General features: G+C 43.5%; 1 protein-coding gene and 1 pseudogene across 2 annotated transcripts; both read right to left on the reverse strand.

Moving 5' to 3' along the window:
- Positions 1-584: 584 nt before the first annotated feature.
- LOC311148987 (apoptosis-enhancing nuclease-like) lies at positions 585-2620 on the reverse strand (annotated as a pseudogene). The gene is made up of 4 exons (XR_014615653.1): positions 2588-2620; positions 1506-2266; positions 1028-1228; positions 585-862 (listed from the first exon to the last, which is right to left on the reverse strand). The product of XR_014615653.1 is annotated as an apoptosis-enhancing nuclease-like (transcript).
- Positions 2621-4511: 1891 nt separating this feature from the next.
- On the reverse strand, positions 4512-11169 carry LOC311149066 (protein disulfide-isomerase A3-like). The gene is made up of 13 exons (XM_084186171.1): positions 10829-11169; positions 9076-9154; positions 8772-8889; positions 8551-8658; positions 8283-8412; positions 7939-8055; positions 7510-7635; positions 7049-7231; positions 6458-6566; positions 6087-6215; positions 5922-6001; positions 5649-5706; positions 4512-4998 (listed from the first exon to the last, which is right to left on the reverse strand). The coding sequence occupies exons 1-13, from the start codon at positions 10960-10962 to the stop codon at positions 4888-4890; spliced, it is 1482 nt and encodes a 493-aa protein (XP_084042297.1). The 5' UTR covers positions 10963-11169; the 3' UTR covers positions 4512-4887.
- Positions 11170-11953: the final 784 nt, after the last annotated feature.

Here is an 11953-nt window from a genome sequence, read left to right on the forward strand (position 1 = left end):
GCCTTCTCCTCTCACCGACCGTCCTACAGCCTTCTCCTCTCACCGACCGTCCTACAGCCTTCTCCTCTCACCGACCGTCCTACAGCCTTCTCCTCTCACCGACCGTCCTACAGCCTTCTCCTCTCACCGACTGTGCTACAGCCTTCTCCTCTCACCGACTGTGCTACAGCCTTCTCCTCTCACCGACTGTCCTACAGCCTTCTCCTCTCACCGACTGTCCTACAGCCTTCTCCTCTCACCGACCGTCCTACAGCCTTCTCCTCTCACCGACCGTCCTACAGCCTTCTCCTCTCACCGACTGTCCTACAGCCTTCTCCTCTCACCGACTGTGCTACAGCCTTCTCCTCTCACCGACTGTGCTACAGCCTTCTCCTCTCACCGACTGTCCTACAGCCTTCTCCTCTCACCGACTGTCCTACAGCCTTCTCCTCTCACCGACTGTCCTACAGCCTTCTCCTCTCACCGACTGTCCTACAGCCTTCTCCTCTCACCGACTGTCCTACAGCCTTCTCCTCTCACCGACTGTCCTACAGCCTTCTCCTCTCACCGACTGTCCTACAGCCTTCTCCTCTCACCGACTGTCCTACAGCCTTCTCCTCTCACCGACTGTCCTACAGCCTTCTCCTCTCACCGACTGTCCTACAGCCTTCTCCTCTCACCGACTGTCCTACAGCCTTCTGAAGTCCTCTGGCCAGTATTGGTCCTGCATGTAGTGGTTTGAGGTAGCGGGGTCTGGGAGAGTACCTATGTCCCAGTCCCTCATTCTCTCTCGCATATCCTGTTCCCACTCCCCCTCCACCAGTTTATACAGGTCCAAAGAAGCCAGAGCGTCCTCCACTGAACTGTGGCCCCTCCTTCCAACCTGGTAGGGATGAGACAAAGATAATGTGTCATCATAGAGTCAAAACCCCCTGACCAACCCAACACTGTCAAGGCTGTTATGATCTATCCATCCATTCAGATCCCTAACCTCAGATGCTTTTAAACGGTCACCAAAAACACCTAGACGGCAGGCAGGAGCACTCACCTGTATTTTCCTGTTTAGGAGGCCATTTGTCAGGATCTTGAGTGAGACGCAGCGCTTTGTGGGGAAGCCAGCCAGTCGCCTGAGCAGACGCGTGCCACTGGTGTCCCTGATCATGTGACCTGGGTGGGTCAAGTCTAAGGCCTGAAAGTCGTTGTACAGAGCGTGGCCGATCACTACTTTCCCCTCCAGTATTCGTAGTATCTGAACAAGGAAAGCAGACTGGTTAGTATTGGTGCCCATTACCAACGTGAGTATGCACACAAAACAAATAACCAAATTATTAAACTAATCGTAAATGGCTGCCTTTGGTCTCAAAGGAAAGGATATGTGCAACCTAAAACCCCTGAATAGTTGAAACCTATGTCCAGTTGGGCTTTCTAGCATAGAGACTACTCCGATCTTTGCCCACAAAGTAAAGGACTCAAAGGAGAGTAAATGGCAAAGCCAGTCTTCTGGTGGTTATGGTCTCATCACTGACCTCGGTCCTAGCCTCTGGGAAGGGCAGAGCGTTCTGTAAATGGTGCCTCTGGATGCCACTCCAACGGGTCCTGTAGTCGGTCACAGGCTGGCATGGACGGATGTACTTATCGTACAGGATGTTGCCATGGTAATCCACCAGGCTGCAGCGTGCCAATTCACTAGTGCGCCCGCCCAGCCCTGTGCCAACCATCTCACAGTCCATAGCCACCACAGTGGTCGGGCACATGCTGTTGCAGGGAGAACTGTGTCTGCTAGCTCGGGGTGGTGGGGGGGTGGGCTGGCCTCAGACAAGAAGCCACTGTCCACCTCCCATCGTTCACTCAAAGCGGCCGCAAACAGCTTTTTGCTTACTGAAGTCTGCCGGTTGGCTACCCTGTTGTCCCCAGAAGCAGCTGTCAGCGAACCCTGTACAATAGGTGTTAAGGGCACTCCACATTTAGCTAAATGAGTCCTTGAGTCTGTGGGTTTTAGAGTGCTATCAACTTCTAGACAGGTGTGCCTCTCAGGTAATTTGATATTTTTTACTCTTTGGATAGTGTCCTGCGTTTCAATGTTTTCGTCTGTCCCTTTTCTCTGATTGGTGATTTTATGATTCTTTTGATGCGACTTCCGTGCTCTGGCGTTCTCCACAGCATGGAGGAGCACGGCTTCCCGGGATAAATATATATAGTTGTTGATCAGTCCCCAATAACTGCGATGGATTTTACTTCCAATTGAAGTCACTGTTTCAAACATTGTTCTTGCCATGTAGTATCACATCTGCAACAAACAAAAGGTTACTAACTCATAAAAAATAATGTTAAAAAGTTAGAGAATATATGTGCAAGTAGAGAATCGGCAACTTTTACATCACGTCATTATTAAAGGAAAATACCACCACCAAAACAAAAACAAAACTTTGGGTAAGCTAGCTCGCGTGCATTGACAGCGTGTTACCAACGTGTCAAAATCACATTAACAATCAAAATGCCGTCAAACAACAACAATAGGATACATGCTTAGCTAACTTGATAAAGACATAGACTAACCAAAACGCTTTGCTAACAAATAATAGCCTAACACATTGCTAGCATACCATACCTCTGCTGACACGTGCACCAGTCCCGGTACGCGCTACAAGTTTTAATAACTTGCCACTGATTGGCTCGTACGCACATAAGCCCCGCCTTTGGGGTTCGCACTAAACTCTGATTGGATTATATAATGACAAATTAATGTATTTCTACAAATCAAAGAAAAATACCAACTCCTGACCCACTGTCAGTCATTTTATGGAAGAACTTCCAGTTCAATAAAATGTATTGGAAAGCTCCAACGACGTTGACCTCTACTGGAGAGGAAGATTACTTTATCAATAATCCTCCACCATTCAAGTCTGATTCAAACCGATTGAAACACTGAGTACGGTTAAATGCACGCAATAATGTGAGTATTGTGGATAGTAAGATTAATATAATAGTTCGGTTAAAACGTGTACATGCTTTGCAAGAAGAACGATTTCCCTAATAATCCTGTTTAAATGGACACATCTGAAATCCGGATACCTGATGGCACTCTGATAAATTCAGAAAATCGCCAATCAAAATATACGTTCTACCACAGCTACAGCACCCTCTCAGGCAGTACCATCCCAGGCTGCTTCAGTGGCCCAGAAATCAGGAGCTGACCCAGACGCAGAGCTGGATAAGTAAGAGATAACATTATCATAATCAAACTCATAACACTGCAATTCCGCTTGTTATACACTACATTAATTAACAACGTTATCTGTGAGACTAAAGTTGTATATTTAATTCAAATCATTACAACTGAATTCATCTTATTTTGTCTGATTACAACTAAATGTTTCTTTCTGTGTTGCAGGGCAGTCAAGAAATGGAAGGCCACAGAACATTACATCAAATCAAATTGTATTTGTCATATGCGCCGAACACAACAAGTGTAGACCTTACAGTGAAATGCTTACTTACAAGCCCTTAACCAACAATGCAGTTTTAAGAAAGAGTTGGTTTTTCAATATGTTGATGCCATTGATTAAAAGAGTAAGAATATGATGCATTGCCCAACCCAAAAAAATAAGCTTGTTTTACTCAATTGTTTGTAAACAATATAAATGTACAAATAAATTGTTGGTTGCATAAATAATGATTTGTTACATGAAATGTAAATATGAAATAGCAAAACCGAATGGAAACCCCTTTGTTAATAAGTATTGGCATTAATTCACTTAATGGTGAGGCTTGGAATAATGTATATTTTGTTACGCTGGATGTTTAAAATATGAGTAGGTGATTTGAGTCATGCTTCTTCAGTAGTGGAATAAATACACTTAGCACTTGAATTTTGTAAATAAATACTGTGTAAATACTGGAGTGATGTATGATGGTTAATAAAATTGTTCATACACCAATTTTTTTTATACTGTGTCCACGTGTATGTATGCAAGCATGTTAAAATTACATTGTTTTCAAGTCCTTTCAACCAAAACCGAACATAGACATCGGGCATAGTTCTTTTCAACATTTTGCTAGGTGGGAAAGACCAGGGTCAGGTAGTCATGGCTGGATCAATTCCATTTTGACTTCCAGAAAATCAGTTGTCGTCAGGTGTTTAGGAAGGGAGTCTCTTTCTTGCCAACAACCAGGAGTCACGTCTCTGCCCCACCATTATACTTCTTTAGAACAAAGACAGAGCACATTGGTGTCTTGAAGTGGCCTCTTACAATCAAGGAGTTTCCCGGAAACAAAAGCCTATTCCTGGACCAAAACACTCTTTCAGTACAATATCTCCATTGCATTTCAGTCCAGGAGTAAAGCTTACTCTGCGTCCAGGAAACGGGCCCGTTAAAAGTGCAACACGCTACATTTATAGAATGGTCCCCCCTGGCTTTGAAGAATATGGTTTAGAAATAAGATTATTTTATTATTATTTAGAGCACAACCCCTCCCCCCAACAACCCCCAAGGAATTCAGAAACATTTATTCATAAATTAAAATAAAACGTCTTGGTTTTCTGGGCCTTTTATTTCACAATCCTTTCAAATGTACAAAAACAAAAGATAAAAGGAATTCACCATAACTCCCCTCTTCCAGAAATAAACCAATAGATGACTGGAAATTGGTATTGTACCAAAGTGCATCAGAGGTACAGACAGACCAGGGGAAATAATCTCAATTTCAAAGCTGTCCCTCATCCCATACATTAAAAAATTAGGCAGGCCCTTGACACCACCTCCACTTTCCACAGTGTTCGCAGAGCGGCAGGACCCAAGAGGGCCCTCATCTCAACTGGGCTCAGAGCATTCTGTAGTTCACTAAAGATTGGAATATAATTTAGTTGTCAGTGTTTCCCTCCTCGGAATGTTGACTCCAGTTGAGCTTCTATAGTTCGTTCTTCTTCTTCTTCTTGGACTTCTCCTCTTCCTGAGCCACCAGGGGGTTGGTGGCCTCCTTCTTCAGGTAGGAGATTAAGTCACTGACCTCGCGACCTCCCTGAAAGAAAAAACATCAACAAGCCAGGTTAGCTGCTGCATCAATGTGACACAATAAGGCCTAAATGTGAGTTAAGCGTGTCCTTGGAATTTTACATGACAAGGCATGCAGTTATAAAGACGTTTTAGAACTAAACCAAGATAGACCACAGCCCGTTGTTTCAAATGGGAACAAATGAGTCATAGTGGGCAGAACAAGCAAGGAGGTGGGCAGAGCCAAGCACGAGCTGGTGAGATCCTATTGGCGCGTTCTAGCTACATTTGCATAATTCCATCATGGAATGCCTATTCTGTGAAGTGCGCGTGTGCAATAACTCAATTTGCCTTTGCACTCCTTCTAAACAATGTTTTTTATTTTTATTACTTTGGCAAAGGGTAAAGTCTACAAAACGTAGTCCACTCTGTTCGTAACAGATTCTAGTTTTCGGAACAGAAAACGGTAGAGATCAAATGTTTCACCAATGAGAAAATTAGCAGAATGTCGGCCAAAATCCATCTCGCTCCATCTGCTCACACTGGCGACCAATGGGCTTCCTCGCATCACCATATTTGGTAGTGAGTGGAAATGCCAAGCGGATGCTTCACATTTATACATCCGGTTAAATATCTGTCTCCTTGTTCTGTGGTTATATATGTATACTCGGGACAAACCTCATATTTCTTTGGGCTCATTTTCTGTCCAGCTGGAGCGAAGAAGATGGTAGGGAATCTGAAACAGGGGAAAGAAAAGCATGATGAGACAGACAGGACATCAGACAGGACATCAGACAGGACATCAGACAGGACATCAGACAGGACATCAGACAGGACATCAGACAGGACATCAGACAGGACACCAGACAGGACACCAGACAGGACACCAGACAGGACCTACATGTCAAACACTTGCTAAATAGTTATGACTGTTGGAGATTTATCACTCACCCCCTGACTTCGTATTGGGATGGCACGTCATTGGCTGTGGCGTCCATCTTTGCGATGACAATGTTGGGATCACTGGACAGCTGCGAGGTAGAGAGGGAATGGGTTAGTCTCACATGCCAATGCAGAATGGCCATAATCAGAGAATTTAAAATCAGTAGCCGTTACTTTCTCTCCCAGCTCTTTCCACTTGGGCTCCAGGCTCTTGCAGTGGCCACACCAGGGGGCGTAGAACTCAATCAGCACGTCCTTGTCCTCCTCGTTCACAATGGCATCAAAGTTCTCAGCCACCACAGTCTGGAGGACAACGAAAGAGGGCCTTGGTGAGAATGGTTTACACAGACAAACCTTGAAAGAACCCATGCCTCTTTTTGGCGTAAAACAGGGACATCTGTCGGACAGCGCAACACAAACATAGGCCCTCCCCCAACACACTGCTCCAATTGGAAACCATTGAGTTGCTGCTTCTTTTACACATTATTTTGTCTGATTTGGGAGCACCCAACCGCTCGCAATGTCAGTCTCAAGTGCTGACTCACCTTGACTGGGCCGTCGTTGGACTCAGGGATGGGCTCAGACTTGAGGTAACGCTTCAGCTTGCCGTCAAAGTAGTCCTGCAGGAAACGCTCCAGGGCCTTGCCGTCACGTCTGTGGAAAACCAAGACATTGTACTGAATCAGTATAGAAATAACACCCAGATACAGGATGTTTCCAGAGGTTTCTACAGAGGTCACCATGACCCGTTAGCGCTGTTATATTCAGCGGAAAGTGTACATTTAACTTGCTGGTAGTAAGACATTACATGTGTATCAAGCCTTGTCTGCTTCTAAACTGTGGTCCTGGCTGATATCCTTTGTTGCAGAGAGTTTAAAATGTCACAAACATGGTGCCAAAGCTCCAAGAGATTTTTTACATTCAAGGGACGCTTGAAAATGTTACTGGAGTTCTATGGCAGATTGTGCTCACTCACATAGTCTACTCACAACAGTAAGTGAAATCCCTAGTTAAATAACAGGTATGATCAATAAACTCAACCAGTAAATTCTCAACCCAATGTCCATCCCCCTATCCTAAGTGATACCATGTCCCGAAGTACCACTTGGAGTTGCGTGGTGATAAGTGACTCTTACGAGAACTCCTCGGCCATGACGTATTTGTCTCCCTTGGCGGTGCGTATGCCGACCACGGGCAGCTCCCCGGTGCTGGCGTCCAGGCCCATCTCAGCGATGTCTTGGCTAAAGCTGTTCTTGCTGGCCACGGCAAAGTTCAGCTTGTTCCCCTGGTCCAGGAAGCCCTTGGCTACCTTCATTACCCTATAGACGGTGAGAGAGAGGGAGTTGGGTTCATGCATACAACAACAATGCCTTGGAACATATTTTCGCGCATCCCAAATAGTCCAATGAAATGCAAATCTGTTGCAAATCTCCACTGAACATGCTTTTCCATCCGTGTCCAGGAAACCAGCGTTCAGAGTACACAAAATGAGATGCAAGTTAAGTCTTGGGGACTGAGAGCTGGAGAGATTACACTAACACACAAGACAAAAGGAGGTCCCCTCCTGGGAATAAGTGTTATTTATTAGGGACCCTACCTGTTCCTCCAGTAGTTGGATCCCTTGGGGTTCTTCTCGTAGTCCACATCATAGTAGGCCACCAGCAGGTCCTTGCCCTTCATTTGGTCCTTGTTGTCATCAGTCATGTGGGGGCACATTCCGAAGCTGATGGGGAAAGAGAAAAACGCAGTTTAAGAGCTACAACTCCTTTCATAAATGTCAGCATGCAAAATACAGTAGAATAGAGCTACAACTTGTTCAAAATAAATAAAATTCACCATCACCTCATTCTAGACCATGGAATTGAACAAAAAAAAGCTGCTCTTGACAGAAACTGGTCTTAACTGGTCCATGCATCTCCCAAGAATTCATTAAATATTCTTACAATAAGAATCCATTCAAAACCGCCTAAAATGGTTCATCACTGGCGGCAACACAAAAGGGAGAAAATATTGTGGTAAAACTCACATGTTGTCCTGGATGAACTGCTTGATCTTGGCGTTGGTGAACGTGTCCTCGCTGAACTTGACAATGCTCTCTTCAAATTTGTTGTTGAGGCGTGACGGACGGAACAGAATGATTCCCCTGCAATAAAAACAGAACACAAGCTGATACTAGTGTCAGAAAACACATCAAGCAAGGCAACGCAAACACAATGAGCAATATTAAAAAAAGGGACAGTTCACTTTAAATACATATTAACATGATTGTCCACTTACCTTACAACTACAGTGGAGAAATCACATTCATTTGTATTGAGTGAACCGTCCCTTTAAAAGGGACAAAGAAGACAATGATGAGAGAGCACTCACTCTCCCTCTATGCCATGTTTCTGGAGAAGCTCCTCGGCGTTGGTGTGCGCAAAACGGAAGGACTCTCGGAGGGCACTGGCCGACTTCAGGAACTCCGCTTCGGCTGGGCTTCCACCGTCAGCAAAGAAACCTGGACAGGACAGACACAGGAAACACGGCATACAGTCAAATATCATTGACGACAAAAGGCAAAAGTAGAAACATTTTACTCAGTCATTTGGTTTTGTTTATTCATGCAGAGCTCAACTTTAAAAAAGGCAAAACCTACCCACAACACTTGCGTCACGGTCTCCGACATACTTTGTGAAATCTGCCTCGGTCTTGAGCTCCACGGAAGCTGGACCGGCCTGCTTTTTAAGATGGCTGACAATTCCATCTGATAGAGAAACCATTGAAATACAGGGTCAAAACATGTAATAGGTGAATGACAGGCAGTGATTATGCATCTCAGCCCATCAGGACAAGACACAGAATGTTAAGGCTAAATACCTGCATTTCTGGGTCCATCATAGGCACCGGCGTCCTCTCCGTCTCTGAAGATCTTCAGTGTTGGGTAACCGCTGACTCCGTACTTCTGGCATACATTGTTGTGGACCGTGCAGTCGACCTAAAGCAAAATGATAGGCGGCCATTACTTAGTGAGTGTGACCAAGAGCACAAACTGGGCGACAGTTTAGAAACATTATGGACATGGTTGTCTTTACATGAGTATGGGGGATTACACACACAACCTTTTCAGTCCAAAGGTCAAATGCAATTGTCCAATGTAAGGTGCATTATGTGACAGAAGTACCTTGGCCAATCCGACGATGCCTTTCAGACGTGTGGCTGCCACCTCATACTCCGGAGCTAGTTTTTTACAATGACCACACCTAAGGAACAAACAAGTGAGGTAAGCTGATATCTGTAAAACAATAAAAAGCTTGGCTCTTATGTTGCCATCCCAGGCAGTGAACCATTCAGGCCTTAGCTTGAAATCTAGATGAGGGGTGGGAGTTAAAAGCAGGTGGAATTTGATACCACCACGACAGATCAAATTGAAGTGTAAATGGACGTTAAAATAAAATGCAGCCGCAATGGTTTGAGGAAAAAGGAAATCCACATATTGCTTGGAAAATACAAATCTGTGAATGCAGTTATCAAATCTGATCAACCATCTTGAAAAGGATAGATTGTTCTGATTATCTGAGGAAGCCCTGCTCAGGTTTGACAGCATTGTTGAACTATGTAACAGTTTTGGGGACCAATCAGGAGTAGCCACCCAAGCTTCACTGGCCAATCATAAGGTTACAACTAACCTAATGTAGTCACTGAGGTGTAGAACCTAGCAGGGTCAAGGCTAGAAGAGATCCAGCTTTTGTGAAATTAACGTTAGATTTGACATTTCGTGGCAGGTTAAGATAATTAGTTTAAGGTTAGGAAAAGGGTCAGGACTAGGGTTAACTAAAATCCACCCCCCAAAAAAACAACATATTTTGACAAACGCTGGATCCCTTCTAGCAATGACCACGTTGCAGGCGTAAAAGAAACGCCTGAGCGGAAGCCACATTCGTTTTTTAGCGCAAAAGGAAGCTAGGTTGAATTAGTTGGATCCTTGAAAACCCGGATGCATCCGAATGTTGGCAACTCCGCTAAGGGTGGGCCGTCACTAGTTATTACAGCCACAGTCATGATTATTGCTAAACCCCGCCTATTTCTACAATTTATCTAATTAAAATCTGATTTTAAAAACTTAACCCCACTGCTAACCTTATGCCTAACCCTACCTTTTTTGTTTGTATTCATTTTTAAGATAACACACCCCGGCACAAAGTTGAAATTGGCTAACTAGCGACAACCCAAAGGGTGGAGTACAACAGTGGCTGGCCAAGCCCCCAGCGTCCTTATTGGTAACCTAATTGTAAGGTAATTTCCAATTGTAATAGCTAGTAATTTATCATTCAGGCTAAGTCTGAGAGGTAGACAAGATAACTTAGCAAACGAATGATCAAACAAACTACGAATTAGAAGGCCATTTACTATTAAAACATGAAACGTTCTGGCTTGCCAGGCTCAACTAGTTAGCTATATTAGCCATCTAGTTAGTTAGCCAACTAACCAGCCATGTCCATCTGAGACACCTAACTAGTTAGTTAACGCCTTTAATAACGCGTAGCAAAGTGCATGTAACAAATGGTAGCAAAAATGGGTCACTAGGCTAGGCTGTGGCAAATTAGATAGCCATGCACTTCCTAACTTGTTATGAGCTAACCATTATCAACTAGGTACCTAGTTAGTTAGATGGACAGTTGGGGAAACAAATTTGCTAACGTTAATACAGTTAGCTACATGTTTATATAAATTCTAAGGAGCATTACCCTTTTTTGGACAAGCCAATGTTATTCCTCTTGCGTAAGTAACTGAACAGTAGAGACAAAGTAACGATCGCCAACTAGCTAGGTAGCTAACGGCGTCCGTTCACTGGAGATAAAATTGTAACGATTTAGCTTCAGAATGTAGCTAACCTAGCCAGTAGCAAGCTAGCTATGCGTTTCTGTAGAACTTACCATGGCGCAAAGAATTCAACGAGAATCATCCCGTGATCTCCAATTTTACTGTCAAAATCGTCATCCGTGAATTCAATCACATCACTCGCCCGGGCAGCTCCGGCGAGAACAACGAATAAAAACAATTTAAACATTGTATAACGCGCCAACGTCTTCAATCCTACAAAAAGAGCAGCAATTTTAAAATGTAAAGCCGTTTTTTCTGGGGGAAAACCTCCTAATGTTCAAGGCTTTCTCGCTAGGCCCAATGTTGGAGGCACTGTTCGAAAGAGAAAGGGGAAAAAAGGGCTAGCGGTGATGATGTGCACTACCGGGGCTTCTCAAAGTAACCCAAGTGTGGCATCTTACCATTGGAGTTTGAATAGCGTCATACTGCCTTAATCAGCCAATAAGAGTCCGGCACACATTATTTCCTTGTTCACTACCAATCCCCAGTCATCTCCTTGGCTTTATCTTGAATAATTGTATCGGAAAAAATCATATTGATCACTGAGCTCAATTCATCCAAATACAGTAAAACAAACGTTTATTTGTTTGAAAAATAAGATACAATCACAGATATTAAAATAGTATTTATTGTAATGTTCATTGCCTATTCATATCTATTCATAATTTGTGTTTTCCCCAAAAGAATACCTTGTTTGTATCAAATGAGACAATACTTACTTAAAAAAAATACAAATCACTACAGTATTTTAAACTGAGAGCCTGACAAAGTTGATTGATTTATGAAGTACAGACACCACCAAACACGTTTTAATAAAATCATGTAATAATTGCATAACAGGCGAGAGATTATGTTCTAGAACGGTTATACTGTTGTGACGTCACACATAGTAGAAGAACATATCGATGTATGACAATTTTGTGTTCTGTTTTATTTTTATTTCACCTTTATTTAACCAGGTAAGCCAGTTGAGAACAAGTTCTCATTTACAACTGCGACCTGGCCAAGATAAAGCAAAGCAGTGCGATAAAAACAACAACACAGAGTTACATATGGGGTAAAAAAACATAAAGTCAAAAAATACAACAGAAAATATATATACAGTGTGTGCAAATGTAGCAAGTTATGGAGGTAAGGCAATAAATAGGCTATAGTGCAAAATAATTACAATTAGTATT

This window comes from Coregonus lavaretus (genome assembly GCF_964263955.1).
Source record: "Coregonus lavaretus genome assembly, chromosome: 21".
Taxonomy (NCBI): Eukaryota; Metazoa; Chordata; class Actinopteri; order Salmoniformes; family Salmonidae; genus Coregonus; species Coregonus lavaretus.

Bases quoted from the DNA above. Each gene is read 5' to 3' on its own strand.
- LOC311149066 (XM_084186171.1), bottom strand. From the start codon at position 10,962: ATGTTTAAATTGTTTTTATTCGTTGTTCTCGCCGGAGCTGCCCGGGCG. The intron at 7,232-7,509 runs GTAGGGTCCCTA...CACCGTCTATAG, and splicing joins TCCAACTACTGGAGGAACAG to GGTAATGAAGGTAGCCAAGG. The intron at 6,567-7,048 runs GTAAGAGTCACT...GGTTTTCCACAG, and splicing joins GTCATGGCCGAGGAGTTCTC to ACGTGACGGCAAGGCCCTGG.